Source organism: Sprattus sprattus (genome assembly GCF_963457725.1).
Source record: "Sprattus sprattus genome assembly, chromosome: 7".
Lineage (NCBI taxonomy): Eukaryota > Metazoa > Chordata > Actinopteri > Clupeiformes > Clupeidae > Sprattus > Sprattus sprattus.
The window spans coordinates 26543163-26570549 of NC_137926.1; the positions used below are offsets into that span (position 1 = coordinate 26543163).

The 27387-nt window shown below is 42.9% G+C and overlaps 2 protein-coding genes across 4 annotated transcripts; both read right to left on the bottom strand.

Annotated features, from left to right (window-relative positions):
• Window positions 1-2777: 2777 nt before the first annotated feature.
• hmg20a (high mobility group 20A) lies at window positions 2778-12236 on the bottom strand. 2 transcript variants are annotated; one of them, XM_080842535.1, is made up of 9 exons: window positions 12150-12236; window positions 9057-9156; window positions 8514-8723; window positions 7495-7627; window positions 6376-6413; window positions 5353-5428; window positions 4906-5121; window positions 3807-3939; window positions 2778-3253 (listed from the first exon to the last, which is right to left on the bottom strand). In XM_080842535.1, exons 2-9 carry the CDS (start codon window positions 9120-9122, stop codon window positions 3154-3156), a joined length of 972 nt encoding a protein of 323 aa, XP_080698661.1. In that variant the 5' UTR covers window positions 9123-9156; window positions 12150-12236; the 3' UTR covers window positions 2778-3153. The 2 variants fall into 2 exon arrangements, with proteins under 2 accessions (XP_080698661.1, XP_080698662.1); XM_080842536.1 differs by having other exon boundaries at window positions 9057-9173; window positions 12150-12218.
• A 958-nt stretch (window positions 12237-13194) lies between these two features.
• caprin1b (cell cycle associated protein 1b) lies at window positions 13195-27387 on the bottom strand. 2 transcript variants are annotated; one of them, XM_080841651.1, is made up of 18 exons: window positions 27257-27387; window positions 26014-26193; window positions 24184-24246; window positions 23748-23834; window positions 22936-23174; window positions 21927-22009; window positions 19473-19628; window positions 19218-19270; window positions 18997-19080; window positions 18632-18805; window positions 18404-18533; window positions 18245-18306; window positions 17960-18070; window positions 17693-17839; window positions 15562-15715; window positions 14333-14533; window positions 13944-14050; window positions 13195-13783 (listed from the first exon to the last, which is right to left on the bottom strand). In XM_080841651.1, the coding sequence occupies exons 2-18, from the start codon at window positions 26191-26193 to the stop codon at window positions 13697-13699; spliced, it is 2118 nt and encodes a 705-aa protein (XP_080697777.1). In that variant the 5' UTR covers window positions 27257-27387; the 3' UTR covers window positions 13195-13696. The 2 variants fall into 2 exon arrangements, with proteins under 2 accessions (XP_080697777.1, XP_080697776.1); XM_080841650.1 differs by having other exon boundaries at window positions 15553-15715.

Genomic DNA, 27387 nt, shown 5'->3' on the forward strand with positions numbered 1-27387 from the left:
GTGTAAGTCGAGGGCCGGGCAGTGGGGCAAGCGCTCCCTAAATAGTCGTGGTCTACCAATGCGGTGACAGTGCATTGTGGGACTTGCAGTATTTGTGGTGTTTTCGACATACCAGCGGCCGCGGCAGACAAGCTCTGATAGATAAACAGAACAGATGGATGCTTTATTAATCCTGAGGGAAAATTAGGCAAACCAAATAAAATGTCACCGTTGCTCATTTAAATCAATGGAACTTTTTGCAACATTCTGAGGAGCTGGAGGGCCAGATTCAATGGCCTGATCAGGCCCCCGGGCCTTGAGTTTGACACATATGCACTACTGGTATTATACTCTTTTTTGATTTCGATATGTATTATCATTAAGGAGAAAAACACATGTATCCGTACAACATTACACCAGCGTGAGCATAACTTTCCCCAACATGAATCACTCAAATAACTAAACGACCAAATATTACTAATTTAAGAAGCTTTATAAGGATTGTCTGATGGCAAGTCTGACGGACATGCTTTTCTATTTGGCTAAACCAAAATGCTTACACAATGCTAAATAAAACTTGGTAATAAACACATACTTGTACTCAGTATGTAATGGTGTCTACTCAGTTCTCCCAGGAAATAAGGACAATAAAGTTCCCCTGTCTTAGCTTGAACTTTTCTAAGAAAACAGACGAGAGAAGCGATCATAAACTATCATCGCATACAAATGCAATCAAATTATGTTAAACATAATACTAACAATGAAACCAACTAAGATTTTAATCTCAACAGATGAAAGGGAAATGTTGACTCAGAAGGTGAGAATGCAGTGCACAGGACAAAGTGACAAAAGACTGAGTGGCTTTCCCCAGAAAGAAAACAATGCATAATTTAGCCATACGTCAGTGAATCTGTATAATACTCTTAAGTGAAACAGCTGAAATCGAGGGCAATTCTTTTTCTTTTGCTTGAAACCTAATAGATTTTTGTCAACTGTGGCAGTCACTTCATGCCAGTTTCTAATCAATGACACCTAAAAGGGGAAAAAAAAACATTTCACAAGATTGATTTGAATATCTTACTTACTAATTTAAATATTAAACTTGTGTTCTGTAAGCTCAATGTTGTCCAGTTAGGCAACAGGTTATTTTTGGACTCTGGTAAAAAAAAAAAAGAGAAGCCCCAAACAGATATCTGTGCCAGCTCAAGGGAGAAGGATGTGAGTCCAACTCAGCGCATGACTCCTGACTCCTGACTCACTCACTTACATCCTACATTCCTCCATGGCCCTCTTTATGGAAATGGCTTATTTTCCTCAGATGTGGGACTCTGCCCACCACATCCATTGTCCCCTTTGCACAGCCCCCTTATCCTGCTCAGGAAGCTGGGGAAAAGTAGCTGACCCAGCCATACATAAGGGGGGCATGAGGTTGAGAGGTGGTGGAAGCATGATATCATGAATTTGGATACAGCCTTCACCCACCTCCCTGGCAGGGGCATGTTTTCTATTTTCCAGAAATGATTTGGCCATGGTATGGATTCCATTTATCCTTTACCATAAACACTTGTAGCTGTAAGAGTGGAGGCCTTGACCATGAAACTCATACATCAAGTTGGAAACTCCACCATTTGAACTATATAACTGGGCAACACTCGTTCTACTTGGCAGGGGAACTGACTGATAAAAAGGAGGAAGAAAAAGACTGGGAAGTTGGACACCTGTGAGCTGGCTGCTGGGTCTGTTCCAACACGTGGAGCTTTCACAGGCAGGATGCTCCAGCTGGGAGACAGGAAATGGGCATCAGAAGACTCCCCCCCTCCCCCGAAACACGCACACACACACACACACACACACACACTAAAGACAAAAATATCTGAAGTTTGGCCTAAAGCTGTGTCAGTTAAAAAATGCTAAGATGATGATTTTCTACAGCCTGTATTGTGGTGTAATCTTGCAAAAACCTTTGAAGTAAAGCACAAGATGTTTGACATAAAGCAGCCAGTCAAACCAATGAAAGGTGCCAAAATCTGCAATATGAAATTAAAACATTGAGCATCTTGGAATGGAAATAAAACACTGTTGAAGTACAAAGTGCACACCACAAGATGGTACGCAAAATAATTTCTTGGCGTTTTCAACGGGTGAACCATTTAGAAAAATCTGCCTGCTCAAGGCCTCCCTCCATGGGGGACTGCAAAGTTATGGGCTGAATTGGCAGTCTGCTGTGGAATAGAAATGGTTGCGTTAAACACATGGCTAAGAACACTCCTGTTGTGTGACAGCACAATAGAGATCTCTCTTCTGCTTGGTTTGGCACTGTCATACTGAGCCCTCTAATAAATGCCCTTGGGCTCTTTTTCCACCATTCGCTCTGAAACAATGGGGCTCTAAGCTCCACATGTGCAAAGCTCATCTGACTGCCAGCATGCCCTCCATGCTTGAAAATACAACGTGATCATTCCCGTATGAGTCAGTGTCTCAGACAAAAGCTTTCACCATCCACAGTTATAATACAAACCACACCTGTTGCAATTAACATGACAGAACAAAAGTACCATCAACAGGAAACAGTGATTCTGAGGTTACAGCTGTTCCCTGCGCACCTTGCATGACTTTCTTTGATTTTTACTCCTGAAAGGACATAGAAACTTAAATAAAACCACAACCCTGGCCAAGAAACATCATGATGGGAAGCAGCCTTGTGAAATATTCTCTTGTAGAATCAAAGCTTAACAAGAAATGCAGCCATTACTGTAAATGCACTTTATTAGACATAACATTTTGTAACACTTGGCAATTTTGTGACGGCAAGCTACAAAGTCATTTTTTATCAGAATGTACATTAAAGAAACAAAAATCTGACCGACCTTGACAATACAATTTTTCAAAACCATGTATTTATGGACATTTTACCAACAACGTGTGCATGGTTTGGGACAAATTAAACGAAGTTGACCAACTTCAGTCAGCTGCTTATTTGGACTGAAGACAAAAACCTACCACAGTAGCTCTGGGTTTACGGCTTCCTGCTGTCCCTGGAATGGCAAAGAGGAATAAAAAAGGGAAAAATAACAATAACAAAAATCTAAGTGTATAAAAGAAATAAATATTGAGTCACAGTTCCACTTGTGGCACGAGATGCTAAAAAAGTGACATAAAATGGGCAGTGTGTCCTCACAGGACTAAAAATGGACTTCTTGGCGGCGGTGTCTGAGCAGACGAGTCGGATGAGGACCCCTGGATGCTCAGCCTCAGGATCACCTCTCCACAGCTTCTGATGAGGAAACTTCAGTTACCTGCAGCCAGTTTGGTTCAGTCATGTGAGCATCAGTAAGAGATTTTCCTCACTTCGTCATAAACTTAGTAGCACTCAACAGCAATGTTGTTTTTAAACTAGCCTTTAATATGCTATAGGCAATGTCAGGATCTCTTAACTGCCTACAGACAAAGACCTACTACAAGACGACAGCCCTTCTCTTCAGTCAGCTGTGCATGCACAAAATAACTGGCAGGCATAGATATGTTTCTTTTTTGCATGTTTTCCTACTGGTTAATTCGAACAGACTGTGTTATAATCTTAATAGCCTAGGAGACCGTTTTGTTTTCTCAGAGCATCTGGTCTGTGTCTGCAGCAGAAAGTAATACCAGACAGTGAAAGTTCTCAAAAGCAGCTCTAATATATGATGCCCGATACTGTTCAGTGGTACAAATGACAAGTTAATAATAACAAAAAGGTTTTTGAAACACTGTCAGAAGGGCTCAATAAAGAATTAACGTTAGAAATAGGGAATGCCGTGTGTATATGTCCCCTCTACGGCTGGACTAACCTCTCCAGGAGGTTCACCACCTCTCTGACGGTGTTGATCTGGCTTTCGTGCTCCAGGGGGTTGGTCAAAATGAGGCTGTGCAGCTTTTTCATGTAGGTGTCGATGGTGTCCAGCGTGGGCATCTCTCCACTGCCTGAGGATGCAGAGAAGATTTGGGGTGACACAGGGGCCAAGGGATATGAAATTTATGAGAACTTATGAGAGCGATGCAGAGGTTTATGAAAGCCGCCTGTGCCCCATGCCTGGGAGAATGCAGCATGACTGAATTTCATCTTTATGTCTAACATTACTTGGTGATGGAGCAGTGTGTGTCTATGGGCCCTTTCTGCTGATGCGCAATATGGGGTGAGCAGTAGGATTCTGATCTAAATGGTGCAGCTCAACAATCTGTAGACTGTGTCGTGAGAAGGAGATAGAAAGAAGGAAATGACCCTGTGGGGCTTCTGAAGGCGCTGGACGTACATCTCCGATCTTTAAATAAAGGAGACCAAAGTGCAAAAGCCAAATTGTTCAGAAAAGGTTAACATTACATTCGAACAAACCCCGGAGATACAGCAATGTCCTCCATCTGCACAAGTTCAAAGTCAGACAAAGAAAAAAAGAAAATAACCAATTCTCTCTACCTATCTACCTTTGACGCTAGTAACACCAGTTTAGCTAGCAGTGAGGACTGCAGTGGGTTATCATAAATAAAAGATGTCCTTCCTATCCCTGTCAGACCGCCCCTCTCTCCCTCCAGCTCTACCTCAGTGCAGCAGATGTGCAAGAGAAGCTCAACAGCCTTAGGCACAGACCACACATCTGTACAGGACAGCAGGGCAGGCCCGGTGCCAACCAGCCGGTCTAGCTACAGTACAGTGTGTCCGAGCACGCACACACACACACACACACAAACACACACACAGAGACACACTGCACATGCTTGAGAAAGTGGACATTTCTGCGTGTGCATGTGCCAACACTATTAAGAAGCGAATTTGACTTTTTTGTGACATTTGGGTAGGTGAAAGACTGAATATGTATGTGTATGTATGTGCGTGTATGTATGTTTGTGTGTGTGTGTGTGTATGTGTGTGTGAATGTTTAAATGTGTGTTTACCTGGCAGGGGCACAGAGGAGAAGCTGCTGGTGAGTGCCTGCCGTAGCGTCTCCAGGTGCTGCTGCAGTTGGCCGCTGCGACCACGCTCCTGCATCAGGTCGCCCTCCAGCCGCTCCACCGCGCTGCGCATGCTCTCCACGTGCTTCTGCAGCGCCGCGTTGCGCTCCTCGAACTCCATGTTGGTCTTGCGTAGCTGCCTCATCTCCGCCTCGCGCGCTGAGGTGACCCCCGAGGGAGAGGAGAGGATAGCCACAGAAGAACATGTCAGAACATCTCACCAGTGAAGATGACTCCAGTTTTCACAGGAGGTGAAAGAGAACAACATTCGGTGTGGAGGCGTCAGTTCTTTTGGGGGGTGTGTTTGTTTGTTTGTGAGTATGTGTGTGTGAGTGTGTGTGTGTGTGAGTGTGTGTGTGTTTGAGTGTGTGTGTGTGCTCAGGTGCTTACATTTGCTGTGGTTGAGAAACTCCTCTGTGAAGATGGGGATATCAAACACAGACCTGTCCTTGCCTTCAGCATCTTTCTGGAAGGGGGGGTGGAGGTAGGAAGAGTGAGGGGGGAACAGAGGGGGAGAAATGAAGACAGTAATGAAGAAAAATCGAGGGGAAGAAAGCAGAAAGATGATGAGAAATGTGATTGCCGTGAACAATGCCAGACTGCCAGTGTCACATACAGATAGCTATGGGCAACAGAAAGAGCTGAGAGGAGGGGGAAAACGTTCAAAATGCCAAAAGCTTTATCTTGCTGAGGGAGCCTGTCCCATACTTCACAGCGAAATTGCACACTATTGTTCCTGACTAAGACCGTATATCACTGACAACTTCACCCTGATGTCTCCACAGATGGAAATAACCCCTCTGTTGAGTTCAATCCAAACACTGCCACACTTCCTGGCTATATCCCACTCTCTAATGGCGAACTGTGAGGTAAAAGGGACCAATATCACAACTCTGAGGCAATTCATCTTCTTTAGAGGGCAAGAATGAAGCTGACATCTGCTCAAACAGAGACAGAGAGTGATAGAGGGGAAAAAAGAAAGAAAGAAAGAAAGAGAGAGATTTCTCACAAACCTAACAGATGACTTGCATGACAGGCCCTTTGCTCCTAAGGAAACATTTGCACATAAGTACGTATAGCTGTGTGCCAGGAGACGCTTGTATGGAGCCACCCTGCGTTACATAAACTGCTGACAGATTGAAGCTGAGGATCCTTAATCACATTGCTGGACTCCATAAAAATGACTTATGCTCCAAACAGCAGTTTAACAGCAGAGGACTCAAAGAGACACTGTGCCAGGGCTGCTTAATCCAGCGTTTAGTGCTGCTGCAATTAGAAGCTTAATTTGTAGCAAGCATTGAGGGGCTGGGAAAGATTTCAAAGGATGGACCCGAATGCTGGATTGATCCAGACACTTTAAGGCCCCCTGCTCTTTTTCTTTATGGGGCAGGGCAGAGAAGTACAGTCGCTTACCTCATGAAGAGACTCGTTGGCTACCTGGCGGCCGACATCTGTGAAGGAGGAAAGCATAAAAGGGAGGTTCTGGGTGATTCATGCCTCTACTGTAAAGCACAACCTTCAGTACATCTTGAAGTGATTGGGAATGAATCATGTAAACGTTATCTGGCTGGCAAGTCAAAGGGGATATTTTAGCCAAGGAGCCACAAAATGTAGACCAGGGGCCTAGTGTACAAAGCCTTGTGTAGAGTTCATACTAAAACATAGCGTACACACGGACCTGCGAAGCAAGATACCATGCACTTTGTCTTTGTACATCCCATTCCATGAGAAATTGAGCTTCAAATGCATGGGCACCACACTCCATCCTTTGGTGGAGTTTTAATATGCTAATGAATATAAATAGGCCTAATCCAGCCGTGTTCAGTTTTAACCGGGTACCCATAGTGTCTTGATGGGCAGTTCAAAGTAATTGCACAAATTAAGTACAAAATTCCCAAAGAAGCCACCCCGTCAACTTACGATCAATGAATTATGAGTTGAACCAGGCCAACTTGACACTATATTAGTCAGTCGCTTTTCTGCATGACAGATAATAAGCACGTTGATGGAATGAGAACGCTTTTGTATTAACCAGGTCAAATTCTACCTCTGACAATGTGTGTGCAGTCAATTGCTCCCCTTACATTGGGGAAAAAGACTCTCGCTGCAACTTGTGCTAATATGTTAGCCTGATCAACCACATCATGTCGGAACTTTATACACCTGGCTGATGTACGGATGATCCCCATCCCATCCTGACTGCTCGGCCAGTTTTCTCTGGAATACTCCTGCTGTCAAGAAGACCAGTGTGATAAGCACTTGCAAGAAAACAGGCAAATGCATGACTTCCAGGCAGATAGCTTTTGGAAATCTGAAACGGTTACCATCATGGAACAAAAGAATCGCATCGTCTCTTAATACACGTTCCATTTTACAGCAATTCTGCCTTATCCTCTAATAAGGCTAAAGCTGCCACTGTTATAAGACTCAGTATTGCATAGCACAGCATTTGTTAATTTAACATCAAAGACCTTTTGTTATTATTTCCAATAGGGTGGAGTGTGAGGGATTAGGACATGAGGGCCACCGTACCTCCCCTGTGCCTCTTGCCCTTCTGTTTCTCCTGCATCTTCCTGGTGTAGTGCTTGTAGGCATCTGTCTTCTGGTACTTCTCCAGATCTCGCATGTAGCGCTCCTTATCCTTCTCTGCTTCGTCCAGATAGCGCTACCAACACAAAGAGTGAGTGAGCGAGGCTGTGTGTGTTTGTAAGTGTATGTGTGTGTTAGATGGAAGGAAGGCTGTATAGAGCGATAGAAAAATGTATAAAAACATGACGGATAGCCTGGGCATTATTCACAGCCTGCTTGGTTTACACAACAGACCTAATGATCTTATCACGTAAATACAACTTAACACCATTGGCCCCTAGGGGTTAAGAAGAATAACCTGCTCTTAGGCAATTTGTTTCATTCAATAGCTCTCCTTTCACAAGGTGCACTCCAGAGGAATTTATGTGAATGCTTTTGTCAGGGCTTGCGCTATTCTTGGCTTTCCCAGGGTTTACTGGATCAAATATACCTGAGATAAAATGTGTCCGGTTAAGTGATAAACAAGAAAAGCTGTATTTTTTTCCATGATCTAATCCGACCACAGTGCTCACATGAAAATGAGGAAATTCAATTTAGCAGTCAGGATTTGGCCAGCAGATCAAAAGAAAAAATCCTGTCGCTCATTGGTCGCTCAAAATTGAACTCAAACTGCCCTTCATTGCAGTTGGCAATCTAATGGCATCTCTTTATCGGCTCATTCATCTGAGGTCAGGGGAAAATTTCAGACAATTATTTCATTTAAGCTCTTACAGGCCACTGCTCTAAAAACAGCAATAATGATTTCCAACATTTGAGTCATTTAGGCATGTTTACCTGAAGCGGATATTTTCACCGGAATTAGATTATGCAGCACTACTACCAGTCAAACTCCTCCTCAAACAAGAGAGAGGCAATAGAAATGGGATAAAAAAAGAAAAAAAATGGATAAAAGTTTTCTTTCTGCAGCGTAGAAAGAATAAAATTAGAGGAGGCTAGCCGTGCGGCCGTCTGAGCCACCCTACCTGCTTGTCATCCGGCGGCAGCTTGCTCCACTCGTTGCCCAGCATCCGGGTGATCTCTGGGAACGGCACGTCGGGCCTCTCCGCCCTAAGGTCCTCGCGACGGTCATTCATGAAGCGCACGTAGCCCGTCAGGGGGGCCTTGGGTGCATTGTGGTCCTTCACAGGCTTCTTCCGCTTCCGTCCTTTTGTCCAGCTTGCGCGTCTCTGCTTCTATGCGGAACCAGACAAGCAGCCCTTAGAGTCCCTCAAGACACCTAGAACCTCCTACCATCTATAAAAAAGCTGTGTTAAGCACCACTTTCTATAGTAAAGAATCATCCATGCAATAATTGGATGACTCTCATTATCCTGCCTCTTAGCAGAAACTGACAGTACCAAAAAAGGGCAATCATGGCACACAGAAAAATGGGTGCCATTACTCTCAGGCAACATATTCAGTGGGACATTGGTCAATGTAGAAAAGTCTCTACCGCAGGGACAACCGACAGAACAATACAGGTGTACACTAATGCTCGAGGTAAAAACCCTAATCCAATATTTTACCTCCTCTCCATTTCTCTGGCTGCTGTTATCTGTGTTGGCACCAGGCGAGCCAGTCTGCTCCTCCATGACCTCCTTCTCTTTCCACAAGACCAGACAAGTCCTGCTGGGCACAAATGGCTGGTGAGGGTATGAAATGAATGAGTGTGTAGGTGTGTGTTAGTAAATCCACTAGCATGGGTTTTGAGTGAAATGTTCTAGGCTATGCATCAAATATATGTCAGAAATAAAGGCCATACTGACAATGTCGGAGATAAGACCCAGATGTTGAGGATTCATGGACATGCTGTTAGTCTTAACCTGTATGGAATAGTCTTTACTGTGAAGCCAGAGGGATAGGTTAATGGGTGCCAGGTGTAAGACACATCTTTGGTACTGACACATAAAGTATCTGTGATTTACTGAGAAAGCAGTCAGCATGCAGATACAGTGTGTGCTTGTTATAATACTTGTGTAGCTAGTTACTGACAACAATACATTAACACAATAAAAGTCTATCATTTTACATCATCAGGGGATGAAATAATCTACGTGCCAACACATCCTAGTGTTTTCATCTAATCTGATGATGTATTTATTGTTTGGGAGAAAAGGAAAGGACATTGTTTGTTGATAAAATGAGTATTAGCCTATTGCTTGGAAACCATCCAAGGGAGGGTTTTAAAGTCAGTCCCCAAAATAGAACGCAATGACAGATGGCTTTGTCATACAATGAAATGAGAAAACTAGAGCCCATCAAATTCTGACACATGACTTCTGGCTCTAGCTCTCTCTGGGATCATTCTCTACGTAGTTTGATTTTGACACAAAAATTGCCACTCTTTTCTAGCTGCTGATTTTCCTCAAACGGAGCAAGAGGCCTCTGTCTTTTCTTTTTTGAATCCCACTGTGAACCCCCTAAACCATTCTTCCCTCTTCCTCCACTGTGCTCCACCAGCTAGTGTTTCCTCTGACAAACAAATGCTGTCGAGAGCCCTGATGGCAGTAAAAGTTTTACATTCAGCACTGGTGGAAAAACACAGAGTTCCCCTCCAGAGCACAGCCGGGGCCACATTTCCTCCCGGGTCACCGTAGCCTGGCTACAGCCAAGAACTGGGGTGGCTTTGTACACGTCCTGAACACAAGCAGACGCAACAGAGGCTAGTAGCACCGCTACAACAGGCACGCCGAATGAAAGACCAGACTGAATGAAACACACTGTTTGTTTTCAAACAAAAGCAGTGGCAAAGTCTGTGGTCCATGAACGAGATTCACATAGTGAATTCAACATCGTGGCCCCTGGTTGAGAAAAATTGGACCCCTGTGTGAACGGCTGCAGGGACAATTCTTTGCCTTAGTCAGGGTCAGGGGTTTTGTTTCAGGTCTTAAACAGCCAAGACCACAAGCAAATACAACTCAAACCATTGTCATCGTGTTCTCACCTCTGACCCCTAGATCTCCACTCAAAGACTCAAGCACACACTATGGCTCCTTATCCAGTCATTCAATACTATGGGAAAAAGAAAGCTAGAACATGGAGAAAAGCAAGATCCTTCTGTTTCTAAGATAAGACAGGCCTATGACCAAAACAAATCTATTTTAATACTAATATAGGTTGCTTTGTAAGCACAATATTTTTTGCCAGTCAATGTCTGTCCAACAGATTTGTTCACTTGGTCGACAGGGAACTTCCCTGACATTTCGGATCCTGCCAGAAGTGCCAATACTAAGGAGCAACAGCCCTGGCAGATCAACTCAAATTAAGTTAGAGTGGTTTGACATGGAGGAGGTAGCAGCATGAAACAATCACTTGATTGCTGCAGTTAAACTTCCTTTTTGGGGTGATTAGCTGTGGAATCTCTGGCAGCAGCTGCGTGTCAGAACCACACTCTCCGCCCTGCCAGCAGGCACGTAATATCTGAACCAGATATCAGCACTGAATACCAAGAACAGCAGTGCCCTCTTCTGTGCTCAATGTGCATAACATTGTTATTGCAACCAATTAGTGGTTTTGAACAAAAAAGTAAACACTTTGTCCAGGTTTCCGCATTTTCTTGAACATTTAAACATAAATCCAACACATGCTATGAAGTAAGCTGAAGACAAAGGATAACCCATAAGTATTCTGAAACTGTTCAACGGAATATATGTGTAACCCTCCCCCTCCCCATTCAAAAGTTCAGAACGCGCATCTTCTTGGACTATTCCTTCAAGAAAAAAACAAACTAATTATGATTTTGTTATACAGGTCGAGGTTGAGGCCATCACTGGGGACGTTCAAGGATTGATTTAAGATAACTTAACTCTACATGCTGTAGCTATCTGTGAATACATTCAGCAGTGCCTGCAAGAGTTAGATGACAAGCCAGATGGTTGCGCCTGCTGCCAAGTAATCTGGGTGAATATTTCAATCCATTTAGGACAACCCGTTTGTATTATTCAAATGCTGCACGACTTGGACTCAGTCATGAAATCGACTTGCCCCATCGTACCCCAAGGCGTCATAACACTGAGATGCTAGCTCACCTAGCAGGCCACATAATGGTACATATTAAAATGCCTGAAGCTAAGCTAACTAGCCGTATAAATATTGCTAGCTATCCGTTCCCTTCTCACATTGCGTTGATGTTACAACGCAGTGACACAATTATGGAAATACTGGGAAAATAATGAAGCCGTCAGGTCTCCATAAGTGTATCGTTGCTAAGTAACGATGAAGTTACCACGTGCGTTCGTCTACGATTACGTTTAAGACAACGATTATGGGCTCCAAACAACGAGCAAGCTAGCTAGAAAATGAGCTAACATACAGTTATGATTAAAGACCCAGACAGTCCAAAAATGTGCTTCGAAAAGCTTTGCCATTACATTAGCCTTATTCATTTAGGTTATTGGCTGTCATCAGATGCTCAATGAGTAAGCCATGATTTATCCTAGACAACTAAATAACAGACTGTATAGCTGACGTTAATGATATCCTTAGCAAGCAGTAGGCTATCATGCTACTTAGCCTAGCGTAGTGATACTGGTAGATTTTTTTCCTCCACCTTTCCAATGCTCGTTAAATATCATTACATGCTGTACCATAAAATAAATGTAACCTAGTTTCACACTGACCTTTGTCAGCCGCCTTTAGGGCTAGGGCAGGTTATGTATCAGTCAGGGAACTTCACAAATGAAAACAATGCAGGACACTCATTCACGTAGCAGCTGCCAGCACAGAACGCGGATGCGTTCCTAAAACCCAATGTTGCAACATGCTGCGCAGTTACATAGAGCGTGTCTTCAACATTGAATACATAGGCTACAAGTCCTTATTGTGTAATTCATAATCTAGAACGCATATGAAGCTCTTTCTGAGAAAACAGCGAAAACACATAATTGGAAAAACCTGTAGCAACATACTCAATGTTCACTACAGCCATTTTACCACTATTCAAAACCTTTTGGTTGGATTCCAATTTCATATTACTGGTACGTATCTTCCTTATCATGCCATTACAGATGACACATTAAACATAGGCCTGGTCTTGTCATATAAGACATAAGAAACGAATCGTATTTTAAAAGCAAAATAATGCAAAAATATGCTCCGAAATTGTGACAATGTGACACGTCTTCATGTATTCGAATACATTATAATTCTTCAACCTGCATAAATTGTGAAAATTACAATCAACAATTTAATTTTATATAATTCGTTTCAAAAAGGTAGGATACGCCAATTTGTATTACACTAAAATATGTTGGTGATAACATATTTGATGTGGTCTTATCATATAACCCAAACTGCATAGCTTGAGACAATGAATTTTGACTGCTGACAACCTGACACTCAGAAATAACCTCCTCATTACTTTGTTTCTGTTTCAGGGCATCACTTCCAGCTCTAGGTTAGGACACGTTGACCTATACCTGGAGAGAACAGCCTACCTAGTCATCATTAAATTCACATGTGGCACATCAGTGAAGTCCTTTAAATGATGGGAGGAAGTTTTTTTTTTTTTTATCTCTTTGCATGTTGACTACTCTGGCTATTTCCCTTTTTAAGTCAGCCAATTTATAATCGGAGTTCAGAGGATTCCTCCAAACGAAGGCTTTATTTATTTTCCAGAAATTAATTTTAATGAGACTGAACTGCAAATAAAGAGAGTGGTTAATGCAACACATCTTTATTGAAACTTCTGAAGCAACATCAATTTACAAACTGAGATTGGGAGCTTCTTTAAAATGTACCAAAAACAAAACAAAATGTGTTGAGAACTAAAATGTGGGCAAGAACAAAAACGGGGGAAAAACAGAAATAAAAAAACAAATTACTCCCATGGTTTAGACCAGCAGTGGTAGGTATTTTTGCGCTTATTTTATACAAAAAAATAAATTAATGAAATCTTTCAAGTTTACAGGAATATTTGATACAAACACAGGCTGAAATTTTGAAGCCGAGAATCCTCAGCTTTGCTTGTGTTCAGACTTAAAATGGTTCTTTTTTCTTAAATACCGTCAAAGCAGGCTTACTCAAGAGAGATGCCAGGAGGAGAGAAATACCACTGATGATAAAAACAAACAAAAACAAAAAAACAAAACAAAAAACGGGTGAGCCAGAATAAAAAGCAATTTTTTCGAATGTTCAATGTGGGCCGAGTGGTCAGTTTGCCAGGTCCTTAGGTTCGAATGGCTTGGGAGTTGCCACGAGCAGAGCCACGTGGGCCCTGGCCAGTTCCACGCTTGTAGCTCTGTTGGTAACCATCCTGAGAAGAAACAGACAAGTTAATTAACCAGTAGGCCAGTGTGTCTACATAAACTTAACCCTGAATGAGAGCAGTGCACACTTCAGCTACTGCTATGCATGCGAGATGGTCAGAACCCTTTGTTTGTTTTTCAGATTCAGCAATCTAGTGCAGCACTTACCCTCTGATAGTTGCTGTTGGAGTAGTCCCGTGGTGCACTAAACTGGGTCTGTCCATAGCCAGAGTTTGGAGTGTTGGAGAAGGGAGGGCGATAACCGTCAAAACCGCCTAGGAAAAACCAGAACGGCATTAAGAAAGATGGACACTATAGCTCAAATGTTTCACAATTTATGACAAACATAAATAGTGATGTGTTTATTTATTTTTATCATCACTCACTATGTTTGTCAGATTTTACTTAAAGAATGTGGATCTTCTCTCAAGAGATGAACACTAAGAGGCAAATACTGTGGACGGTTCAAAATCAATTCTCACTGGTTTGTTTAGTGAAAGTTTCTTTTTTAAAGCTGCAAGGGCAAAATTCCAATTGCCTGCCATATGGATGAATACCTCGAAAACCGTTGGATTGTCCCCTGTAACCGTTGATCATGCCGCGGGAGTTCCTGGGCCCGCCACGTGTCATGGCTCTGCTGTTGTAGAAAGATTGGGCTGGCCGCCCGAACCCAGTGCCTCCCCCGGGCTGCTGGGACATGGCCTGGTGGCCTCCTGCACTGGGGAGCGATTGGTCTTGGGAGTGGAAAGCTCCAACCACTGCAGGGAAGAGAGCACAACAACAAAACAGTTAAAGTAAATGGGACAGATTTAGGGATCAGAGTTCCCAGACTACACCGGTTTTCCAAGTGTTTGATTACTCAAGCTTTCACACTGGATGAAACTGGCAAACCATAAACATCAGGCCTTTCAACAGACCGTCTGGGGATTCAAGTCTAAGCCTGGACAAGGTCACTCAGGGCTATGAACCTTTTAGCTAGCAACACAACTCACTACTGTTCAGACTGCATGCTAGGAGGAACACCAATCTCATGTTCAACGAGTTGTATTTCACTGTAAATTCATTATCTGCTTACAAATCAAATCATCCCCATGGTTTGACATCACCAACATAAAGGAGAATCATTAAAAACAATCTACAACAATCTTGAAGTCCAGGAAAGGACTTTTTTGCCAGGTATAAAATATAAGAAGGTCTTAATTAATAAATAATGGACCCTTTATTCTGGCATGAGCAACTAAATATTAGGGGTGGGAATCTCTTGGCACCTCACGATTCGATTCCGATTCAGAGGTCAACGATTCGATATTGATTATCGATTTTAAACCGATTATCGATTTCAACATAAAATGGATGTATATTTTTTAACACATCCATTTTATGTTGAAATGCAAGCTGCATCGATTATTGCATTGCTCATAGAAAGTTATCAAACACAAAGTAGGAAGTAATTTTAGACTCTGAGTTGCAGACTCAAATGATTTAATAGTTGAAATGCATCGATAATCGTTTTCGAATTGATAATCGATAATTGCATTTCAACATAAAATGGATGTGTACACATTTTTTTTTTTTAATTTAAATTACAAAATAGATTATAAACTTTTCTGGATCGAGACAGAATCGTTTTAGAGAGAATCGAGAAAAATCGATTAATCGATTTTTTACCCCACCCCTACTAAATATCCACAAGCGTCATCACAGGGACTCAAAAGCCAATTGGGTAAAGCACTTTTTTTTCTGCTCTAATTTGAATCATTAACATGGGGAGACAGACCCTGCTCACCAGACTGCAGCTGGTCCGGCTGCATCTCTGGCTGCTCCAGTGGGTGCTGCGTCTGGTTGCTGAAGCCCTGGCTGTAGCTGTTCGGGTACTGGTTGGGCTGCTTCAGGGCATCCGTCTCATTGGCCGGAGGCACAGGTGCGTTGAGATTGAACACCTGAGAGGGTCAGGCACAGGTATTGTTTAAGGAAACTGGCAAAATGGTGATCACAATAAATATTCCTGGATGACAACTGTCCATTGTCCACTGATGAAGTCATTAAGGTCAAAAATCTGTTTTTAGAAATAAACATATTTTCATCCATAAAAATAATTAACAGGACATTTCAAATTTATTGGAGTTCAGGGGTTTTCCTAGACTGAACCTCCTGTGTTTCAGGGTGCGTGGGAACACCGAACAGTATAATCAGGCTTAACTTCTTTATAATTTGTAATCTAGATTGCATTGCCTGCAAAATCCATGAAAAGATGCAGTCCATGAAAGTGCGGATATCCGAGCTCAACAATCTAATTACAACCCTCTTTTCCGTGCACCTGAAGAGGTGGGAATCTCTCGGCACCTCAAGATTCGAATCCGATTCAGGTGTCAACGATTCGATTCTAAACCGATTATCAATTCTAAACCGATAATCGATGCATTTTGACTTTTAAAACATTCGTGGTTGCTACTCAGAGCGTAAAATCACTTCCGATACAGATGAATTACCTTCTCTATTTTTTTTATAAGAGAAAAAGCTTTTCCTTGTCTCAATTTTGTCTTTCTATGAAAAATGCAATAATCGATGCAGCTTGCATTTCAACATAAAATGGATGTGTAAAAAAAAATATGAACTTTTCTGAACAGGACAGAATCGTTTTAAAGAGAGAATTGAGAAAAATCTAATAATCCATTTTTTCCCCCCATCCCTACACCTGAAGCACTGTGTTGATTGGTTGGGACTTTTTTAATGTATTTAATTAGTATAAAGTCTGAGCCACTACTTTTCCATTTAAAGAGCGAAGGTTGTGAGCGCAAACACTGAACAGAAATGACCACAAGTATACATATGCTGAATTTTACATAGACAAGTTTATGGGATTAAAGTCAATTTGAACCTTTGAATGAATCACATGATGCACTGGCTGATCCGAAATAAGTGGGTGCCCACGGACACCTGATCACAGTGATTTTTCTGAAGTTATTCATATTTTACAAAAAAGCAAGCATTGACATTCAATTCCGAAATCGATAAAAACATTTCCAAGCATTATGTTTTCGTATACTGAGAGGCTCTGCACTCTCTGGGAGGTGGTCAATCTGTTCTCAACTCTGTTCTTCTCTTATGTCACAGCAGAAATTAGATACAGTCAATGTCTTGTGCCATCTTGTGGATTTCAGAAGAAATGGCATCAGAGTAATAATACATTTTATTTATATAACACATTATATAGCACTGACAGGAGCCCAAACAGTTTGGATACAGAATAAAGCACCATCACTGTATTTGTCCAACAATTTTCATACAAAGAATGCAGCTCAAAGTGGTTTTATATTTCAGTCACTTTCAGAGAATAGGCTAATTAATCTGATGGCTACTATTGAATTGGCTAGAAGTGATGAGCATGACTGCCTAAGATGGTGCACAGATTGGTGTCCTCAAAGAGACCAACCAGGTTAGCCTCGCTGGCCCCCCGAAGAGCCATGCCAGCAGACACGGCTGGACCAGCAGCTTGCGGATAAGCAGCCTCCAACCAATCGCTGGTGGGCATATTATAATTCTAGTCATGTTACATATCAATTGGTTATTTAAAGGCTTTTTGAGTTAGTTTCTATTACACGGTTAGGGATTCATCCATGTTTAAACAGTTAACCATTGGACCATGCCCATCCCTAATTTACATGTCTTCGAAATCATGTTCATACGAACAGTTTTGGTTCAATTAGGTTAATTGGATATATTGCTGTTGGGTATGGACAGGACTATGAAAATCCTCAACGAACAAGCAAGTTAGTTTCATAATTCCAATAGTCCCAGTACATTTTGACATTTAATTTCTTCACTGTTCTCGGTCATTTGCATGTTAAGCATTACACTTTCATGGCGTGTTCAGACACACACCACGGAGCACATCGTGATGAAGTGACTCCACCCACCGTCTGCATGGACTGGAATGGTGCAGCGTTGACGTTGATGCCACTGCTGTGTAGGGGCTTGGAAGAGGGCTGGAACACTTGCGTCTGGGAGGCAGGGGGCAGAGCAGAGACGGGAGGGGACTGATCTGACGATAAGGACATGGAGGCCTGGATACAGAGACATCACAAAACCACCACCACCACACATTATAGCAGAGAGACAGACAAACAGCCAGTCATGATTGTGAAATTGTTTTCAATAAAAACTGTGTGGTGCGGGGAGTTCACCTGGATGGGGTCGATAGCTTCAGGCTGTGGTCGCGGGTCAACGGGATGGGGAGGCTGGTACATGGGGGATGGCGTAGAGAAGGCCTCTGGTGAGGGGGCGACCATGGGGACCTGGAGAAGAACAGATCTTGTCAAATACTGAGGAAACATCTCTGAACCGCTACGGTCCTCCTCTACATAGGAAGCATCGACCATTAAACTACACATAAGAACACGATTATTTCTCAAGCTTTGGGTAAGACACAGAACATGACATAAGCTAGCATCTAGCATCTCTCCACTCACTGGTGTTGGTTCGGGTTGTACAGGAACAGTGTTAGGCTGTGCAAGGCACGTGTCTGGATGAACTACAAGGGACAAACAGAAATACAATTTAAAAAAAATCTCATCACCATCACAATGGCAAAAATCACTAAAGGTATCAGAAAGTTAGCTTATACCAACCAGCTGCAAGACTTGGTGGACCCGGGGTACAAATCATCAGGGGCATGTCCATGTTTCGCGCAGGATCCATAGGCTGTGCAGACACGATGGCAGGGTCAATGGGTGGGCCCTCAAACTCCAGCATCGAGTCCTGGAGGAGAACAGGGGAGGTTCAGCTAAGCGTTTCAGCTCTCGGAAGAGAATGCCTGATACCACATCTACCATTGGTCCTTCTGATCTCTCCCTTACCTGCATGAAGTTGTAGGGCCCCTGCATCTGTGCCATGAGATCCTGTACCACCTGCTTCCTCAGGACCGGGTCAGCAGGGGGCGTTGGAGTCACCGAGGTCAACGGGTGGGGTTCGCTCACCACGGGAGACGGGGCCGTCTGCATGGGTGGTTGCTGTTGCAGCGAGCTCACCGCCTGTGCCAACAAAGATAATCCTTGATCGTATGTGACCGAAGCACCAGGTTTAAGGCTAAACAATCTAATCTCTGCCCATAGCAGATGACGCTTGAATGCTTTTGGATAAAACAGGTCCTTTCATATTGGGAGTACAGAAGCACTGGGGGCGAGGAGACTTGATTGTTAACACAAATGGGAAGAAGATGTACCTCTGATTCGGAACTCCATTCTTCGACTTGCTCTTGGTTACTGTTGCTGTACGTGCCTTCTGGAATGAACTGTCTGTTAACAAACTGCAAGCAGAACACCTACATTAGGCTAGAAATCGAAACTGGTACACAAACATATAAAGGCATCTGCCACAACATACTGGGATATTAATGAAGTCAAGCAAGAGAATCATGGAGAATAACCACTAAACAGCACTCGCCTCTGTTGCCTCCACTGCCAAGGGCTCTGCATAGTCCTCTACCAGCTCGCCCTCTGGAAAGAATCAAACAATATTTGAGGGTGTTAAAGGCTACAGGAAAAAGAAGCCAACAAAGAAATTAACATAAGTTAATTTTTATGATGACTGTTGTTGCTTATTTTATGCAAGAGAACGGTGTCGGCACAATAGTCTAAAGTGTCATGACTAGTCCATTTTGCTAAACTGCCATTGCTCAGGAATGATCTTAAGGCTAACCCGTGTCGCCGGCCTGCTCCTCGGCTTCCGACGACTCCACGGCCGTCGTCACTTGCTCTTCTTCTTCCTCCGCACACACGCCGTTCTGATGGTTTTGTGCCGTGTCAAAATAGCCGCTCTGCATCACACGCTCCAGGGTGTCCTTAAGGGCTTTGTCTGGTAGAAAACCCAAAACAACATTTATCAGTCAGTCATGCTCAAAGCATACGTCAGGCCACCTCTTGGTCATTTAGATCAAAGTCTGGCAAACACGTCCAAGAGTACAATACTACTCGATCGACACTAGTAATACATTCTGCCGGTGGAGGGTGGGAACCATAAGAGGCTTTGAGCTCCAGTGAAGAGGACAAGCCCTAAAATCTGGAAATCGAATTATGCTGCTGTTCCGCCGAGACACTTCTGTTGAGCGGAGCTGTACCACTCAGTGCCTGGGAAGCGCACCACATAATTTACATTTCTTCATTCAGCCATATTGTGGCTTTCAGTATTATCCAAGGAAATTTAACCCATGATCTCAGTGTTGTTGGCTGAAATTGCTGGTGTTACTGTTCAGACCTTGTGCTACTAGTTGAAATACAAAGGAACCAAAACGGACCTAGTAAAAGTGTACTCCATTAACCTGTCAAACTGTTTAAGTGGGGTGATTTAGTGTTCCTGATAATCATAGCTTTAAATCAACATTGACTACACAGTTTTACAACCAGCTTTGTGAGACCTGGAGCTCTTGTCCTGTAGCCAGATGCTAGGGGTGTAACTTGGCGTGTATTCATACTGAACTGATCGGTATGCGACTTCCTCAGTTTAGTACGCCCTGTAACCCAAATCAATTACTGTCAAAATATTCTATTTATGTCTAACGTTAATACTTGCACACAGCATTTGGCCACCTCTCACTTATCGGTGCAGAAAAGCAACCACACTCAGTTATAGAAAATACATAATTAAAGCATATGGTCAAAGTGTTTGATCCCCTCTACAACGTGCATTTCAGTCATTCCGTTGTGCCTGCCCTGCACAAGATGCAGTTCAGGAGTTAACAGGTCAGTCTTACAATAAAGCATTACTGACATTGGTGTTCAATTTCTAATATTCGCGGAATCTGCCTTGAAGAATTTGATCCAACATCCCATGTGAGCACGTCCTTAATGAGCAAAGAATCTCATTGTAAAAAAAAAAGTTATTTGGTCATTGAGGAACTCATTTCAGTATTACCCTCCTTAAATCAAGGACTACCACCAGCTGGTCAGCACGATCAAGTTTTAAAAGAAAAGTCATGTTGTCCATGCCCACCATATGTATTTATATGCCCTGAGCCCATCACCACCTGCTGCTGCTGGGTTATCCATGGCTGGCGAGTGGAAGGGTAGGGGGTGGAACCCAAGGAGAGTGATAAGCCCCAGCCTGGACAGGCCATTTAAGGTCAGCAGGACGGGCTATAAGACCAGTTGGTCCGGTTACTGCTCATGTGCTGGTCTGGTCAGGTCACTGGGCCCTGGCACACTGCCCCGGTGCTGAGTCAGGAGAGGCAGCAGCCTTTGGCCTCACCCACACAATGCAGCACAGTGCTGCACAGCTTGGCCTGAAAAGCCTCTATACCACTCTGCACTGGGTATATAAAAAGTAAATGGGTGGCGACGAGCATATATTGTATATCTCTACGACCCAAATACTTTCAGCATGCAACACTGTGGTGTCTAATAAGTGTACTTTCCAACATATTGTTTTGCAGAATCAACAATAAGATTGATGTGTTTGTTCAACATGTCCAATAACACTGCATTGTATCTCCAAATACTTCACCTCCAGCAATATTTTTTAAGCGTCACCTTTTTGCATGAAAGTACATTTTAGCTACAAAACAAACAGCACTGCCAAAAACATCCCATGGACACCTCAAAGCAACTAGACAGACAACCTTGACAGAATGAATAACAGGCCTGAATTTCTTACCACTCCTTCCGTGTAGGCTTCTAAGCCCAAATGACTCCACGGGGCTGGAACACATTTTAAACGCCACACTTGGATCAGGGAATCCCTCCCCTCATCTGAGCCTCTCATTCAACAGAGCATCAGTCCATTCAGACCAGTCCTGAAGTACCATGGCCGCAATGACTTCCTCCATGACACACATTCTTTCCCCTTGCTCTGGTCCTTCATGCAACTTGGCCAACTCAGTTCTTTTCCTTCTTGTGATTTTTCCACAAATGCCCAGTTTCAGTATGATGTAACAAGTTATAACCTTCATCAGCTGCGTGTACCATCCCCTCTCCCTCACTAGTAAATGCTTGTGACAAAGTGTATGAAAGATTAATGTAGATGTCAAGATAAAGGACTTAAAAACTAAAAGCACCACACAGGGAAGTATGCCAAACTCTCAAGTGCGCAACAACAAACAATTATGGGGTGGCAAGGGGCATTTTGGAACAGATGGAGTGATGGACTGGTTTGACCTACATGTGGTTCCCGCCACAGGTTTGTCCTTCCCCTCCAGGAGTTCCCATAAGTGCTGTGACGCCTCTTGATACTGGTCAGTCAACCTGAGAGATGGGGATAGATGTGCCACCAAACAGTCAGCAAAACAGACGCGTCACATTACCAAAATATGGATGGCTTAAACAGCGAGACCCCCATTTGTCTTGTTTAGTCTCCCAAATCTCAACAGATTTGAGAAAACGGAAACAAATGTTTTCAAATGTACCACCTTCAAAAAGAAATATTAACGAGCAGCGAGCTGATGATGAATGTTAAGTTTTCACCATCAATCTATTGTATAACCAGATCTAAGCATGTACAAGATTAGCCTAACTAAATTGTTCTTACTTCGAGGAAGCCCGTGTCAGTAGAGAAAAAAAGCATATTTGGCATAAAAGAATGGCTGTGCAGACAGGATTTGTACAATAACTAAAATAAAGCTGTTAGGTCAGCAACCAAACGTATTAATTTCACCCAACGTATAAGCTTAGCCCAATCAGATTTCTTAACTACAAACATCCAGGTCAAGGGGTTCATGACTGACTACAGATAAGGGGCCACACAGTCTTCTGATAAGATCGCTTATGACTGGATGGAGCTACAAATTTTACATAGTCAGCAACAGAGCAGTTTACAGCCAACACTGCAGAAATAAATAATGCAACCAACTTGCCCAGTTTGGACATGAGGCAAGACAGCAATCAGTTGTCAAAATAGATTTATTAACAGCTAATATAAGTTTTACATTTTTAATTTAAAATGTCAAGAGCAACTACAAACAAAAGTATCATAACACTAGGCCAAGAGCAACAACCTGAAGAGTGCAAGGTATACAACAGTTTTTTTTACCGACCTAAAAGCTCGGTTCATCTCGTGTTGTGTGGTTTATTTCTTCTCAATAAAAATATCCAAAGTCCATTTAAAAAAAAATAAAAAATCTTAAGCAACGCTCACGCTGTCTGCAGTTACTTAAAATGAGGCTTCCTCTTACCTGATATTTTGGTCACGATCGGGCCCCACCAATTTGTAGAACTCATCCAGAGCAGAGAGGTCCCCCTCGTTGAGCAGCGAAGGCCCCCCCGCCCCCTGCAGCAGCTCCTGTCTCACACTCTCCTCCCCTAACCGATCCAGAAGGAACTGCAGCTCCAGAACTTTCTTCAAGCGCTTCTGCTCGCTTTCTTCCCGTTGCAGCTGCTCCCGCCGACCTGCCTTCTTCACCGCCTTCTGGAGCTGTGAATGCATGCGTGTGGAGAGGAACTACAGTGACTATCCTCCTTCTTTCGGACACAGACTAAGCCTGTCATTTAGAAGGTTGGCAGTGATCGGTGATTTAGTTTAGGGGAGAAAATACCCATTCACCACTATAAAGTGACACGAGCCCAAAGACTAATAAGAGCCTAGCACTCTTTTGTTATACAAAATATGAATCAAATACAAAATCAGAAAGTATTCTTACTGAGCAATTCACATTAAAAAAAAACTGGTCATGACAGAGGCGGCTGCGTCGTGTGGAAACAGCATGCAGGCCAATTCAAAGTAGCCTGTACAAAACAGTCATTACTGCAATAAGCAAACTGTTTAATCTGCTAGAAGAATTGGTGTAGGTGCCCATCTGTACCACCTGAAGACATCAGGGCCCGCACCAGTGTCATAGTCACATAACTGACTATGCTCCTGCGCCTTCTGGCAAAGTGCAGAATGACGTTTTTTCTTCTTCAGCCCTAGACCATTTCTATATCTAGGTTTTCAAATAAGGCCAGAAAGAAATACGGAAACTTGCACACTGCTTGCACGTGTACTTACATCTTGCCCCAACGCCAGAAAGTTCTTTAGCAGCTCCCGGGCAAACTCCAGGTTATGAGTCACTTCTTGATACTTTGAAAGGGCTTCCTAACAAGGATGAGAAGAAAAATATGTGAGAACACATTAACAGTGGCAGCAGAACTAATGGACTGCTCTGCAGCTACACCATGCTGCGAGACCAAACGGCACTCGCTTTCACATTTCCCCCCAAGCTTTCTCGATTTCTCTCAATATGCATAAAAAAATCTTAATCACTAAAATAAAATGATGAAACCCATGATGTGCCATTAACAAAGCAGTCAGGGACAACCATGTCCCAGCTCTAGTTTCATGTTCAGTTCCCACACACAGCCTGAGCACAACATGGTGGAAGCGTTTCAGAGTGCTGTATCTAACCAAAGGACAAGCTGCCATGGAACAAAAGGTTTTCACCCACCAGCTGGTCCTGGTTGAGACGCTCTCCTTTGTTATGCTTGGCCTGGTAGTCATCAAGTTTGCCCTGAAAAGAGAAAGGCACCATGCTCAGATTAAGATTAAAATGAAAGTTAAGTGCAATATGACAACAGGTATGATCAACCCAGTACACCACAATACTGGCAAATAACTGTACTTTCAAGATCACAATTTATTCATAGGTGTGTGAGGGGTTAACACCGGAGAGACCAAGCAAATGTCCACGTTTAGACCATATTAGAAACGTATTGCAATGAAAAGCTCAAGGTTGAGCTTGTGTTTCGAAATAATCTCATCAACAGCACTGGAGGGTAAAAATGTGAGGAAAAGCCTCTGTCTGGAAGACCAACCCGTGATGCACAGTGCACTTGCTTACGTGCTCACAAAGGACCATTATGAACATCTTGTGCACTACCAGTTAGTGTAAGCAAGAAAAAACCGAGACAGATCTATTAAATGCTGCCGAGCTGCAAGTGTATGAGCCAAATGTCAGAACAAGTGGTCTAAGCAAGAGCACCTGAGCAGAAGAAATTACATAGCAACTACATAGTGACTAGATGTGACAAGAGGTAATGCTTTTTGGAAACTGTGTTATATATAGACAAACACCTAATGCAATGCACATAGTCCTGAAGGACAACCTAGAGATAGGTAGGAGAGGCTTGACATTGTATAGCTAATAAACAGGACATGCAGTTTAACAATGAAAGCTTTTTGTCAAAAATCTAGGCATGGTAGTGTAGCCATGTTGTAACTCCTGGCTTTAGGTCTGTGCCAAACACAGAATTTGTGCCCAAAGGCGCTTAGCAGTCTTACTTGGTTACGTATGAGGACAAGCACCTGCCGGAATACAGCACTGTTTATTTAGATCTACTTTGCATCTGAGCACAGCATTGTACGAAAACTGTCAGAGGAACAATTAACATTAAACAATGCTCAATATCTGCATTTAATACGCAACATAACCCTAATCCAGATATTAAAACTAAAATGCAACAGTCAAGACATTTCTAAATCTTCCTACATTATTCGGCTGTTTAGGCAGGGGCCGCCATATTAGTTTCTGCCCATGCGGTTATCTTGTCTTACTTAACCAAATTAAGTTGATATAAATCGGGCATACTCAGCAACTTAATCGGAATTAACATTTGATATGTAAACACTTCATACAAGTGTACGAGCCGTGTCTCTCCGTGAAGCACTTGCGAATATATGTTAGCAGCCTAGCTAGATTGCTAGTTAACAAGCCCCTTGTGTGTTAGCTAACGCTATTCAGAATCATTGAAGAGTATGGTCTTCGGTCTTATGGTACCCCGAACAATGCGAACTAGCGGCAGGGACGTAAGTCATTACAAATGAGCGACCTGAATTTATGACCAATTGCTTAACAATCAAGAGGGTTTCTGTGTTGGTCGGCGAGGTTAGCCTTCAGAACAATCCGAACGATAACCAAGAGGATCCAACAAGGGAGGAAATATTTGGGGGAAACGTCCATCAGCTGCGTCATACATCGATCGCACACCGCTGGGTAGATTTTAAAGCACTGTCACACTGGAGGTCTCCCCTCCTCACAACACATTTAACGTGTTATCATAAAAATATCTCCACTCAATGATATTGCAACACAATATATGTTAATCCATTCAGAAACACCATTTCAAAGCCTGCCATCATTACAAAGAACCACTGCACAGAAAACTTAGCCGTAACTTCAACCTCAGCACTATCACCCTACTCAAAGTCAATTTTGCAGTACAGTTAGTGATGTGGAAAAGCCTATTCAGAATGATGCAAACAACATGACAGCACATACCTTTTTCTTCTCCATATTGCGAACTTTCTTCTCAATAATACCCAACACCTGCTTCATGGCTTCTGTGTGGCCTCCAAATGTCTGGTTATTGATGGTGATCTGGCCCGCTGATCCGGGAGCGGATCCCACGTCCGGGCTCGCGGACTTGACAGTCCTGTTGCCATTTGTCGCTGAGGGCATCTGTAAACACATGGACCGAGATCAGGACTGGTACCCAAAAAGTTGGGGACGCACAGCGCTCGTGTTGGATCACTAAATGTATAGTACTGTTGAAACAATCCAAAAGGTGAAAGTACCCAGATCATAATTATGTAACTGAATCAAACGTTATAAACGCTTCGATTTAAAACGGGTTGAGTTAGGGTTAAACAAGCGGAAGGCCTTCTCACCATTCCATCTGCATCATAACTGGCTACACAAAGCGACTGTGTCCAAATGCGCAATCCCGTGGAGGCTGCCTTCTCAAAGGCCACTTTGAGATGAAAGAAGTCCTTACCAAATCTGGAGCATCATCTAGAGTATTATGCAAAATGTACGTTCTCCCACCATCATATACGCACAAAATACCATAATTCAGAATTTTCGCTAACACCATTATCAACACTGAATAGCTTAAGAAACAGCGTTAACGTTAATTGGTAGCGTAACCGCGAGGTACCCAATAATGCAGCCATCATCGCTAAAGGAGCATCGTTTTGTAATTTTCTAACCATTTATACAAATCAAACTTGAAAAGAAGCTACACAGTCTATGCCAGAAGAGAATTAAAGATTGACGGAAAGTAAGGGCAAAGAAGCTGCTGTTCACATTCTGCGAGACCGGTCCTACACAGGCTTCTAGCTCATTCTTCACCAAATGGTTGCTAGCCATGACATGCTTTGCTAACTAGCATGAGGTAGCCAATATTAACGGGTAGTTTTTCGTTTACCGGCTAACGTGGATATCAAAGTACGTACTAAATGTACATTTCACTAACGACTGGTTTGTGATAAGTGTCAAATACAGACATCCCAGTAACACCATCTGATCACATTTCAGTGACATTTGGCACGATTTAACATAAACGCAATGCGTTCATCGAAGCAAATATGGCTAGCTAGCTGAGGTTAGCAGGATGGTTAACAGTAAATATGCTAACCCTTCATGCTAGGAAGCAACGTTCTGGCAATGTTAGTTTTCAGATTCCGACCACTACCGACGAACTGCTCTTGAAAGGGTAACTAAAGTTTGTACCCAAACATACCTTGTTGGTCAATCTGTCCACAAGGGAGTTGAATAATCGACTGGAGTCAAAATAGCCTTGGCTTTAATTGTGTTGCTTTATTTTCTCTTTCAATTTTATGTGGGATCCGCCCCGCCGGCCTCACCGACAAC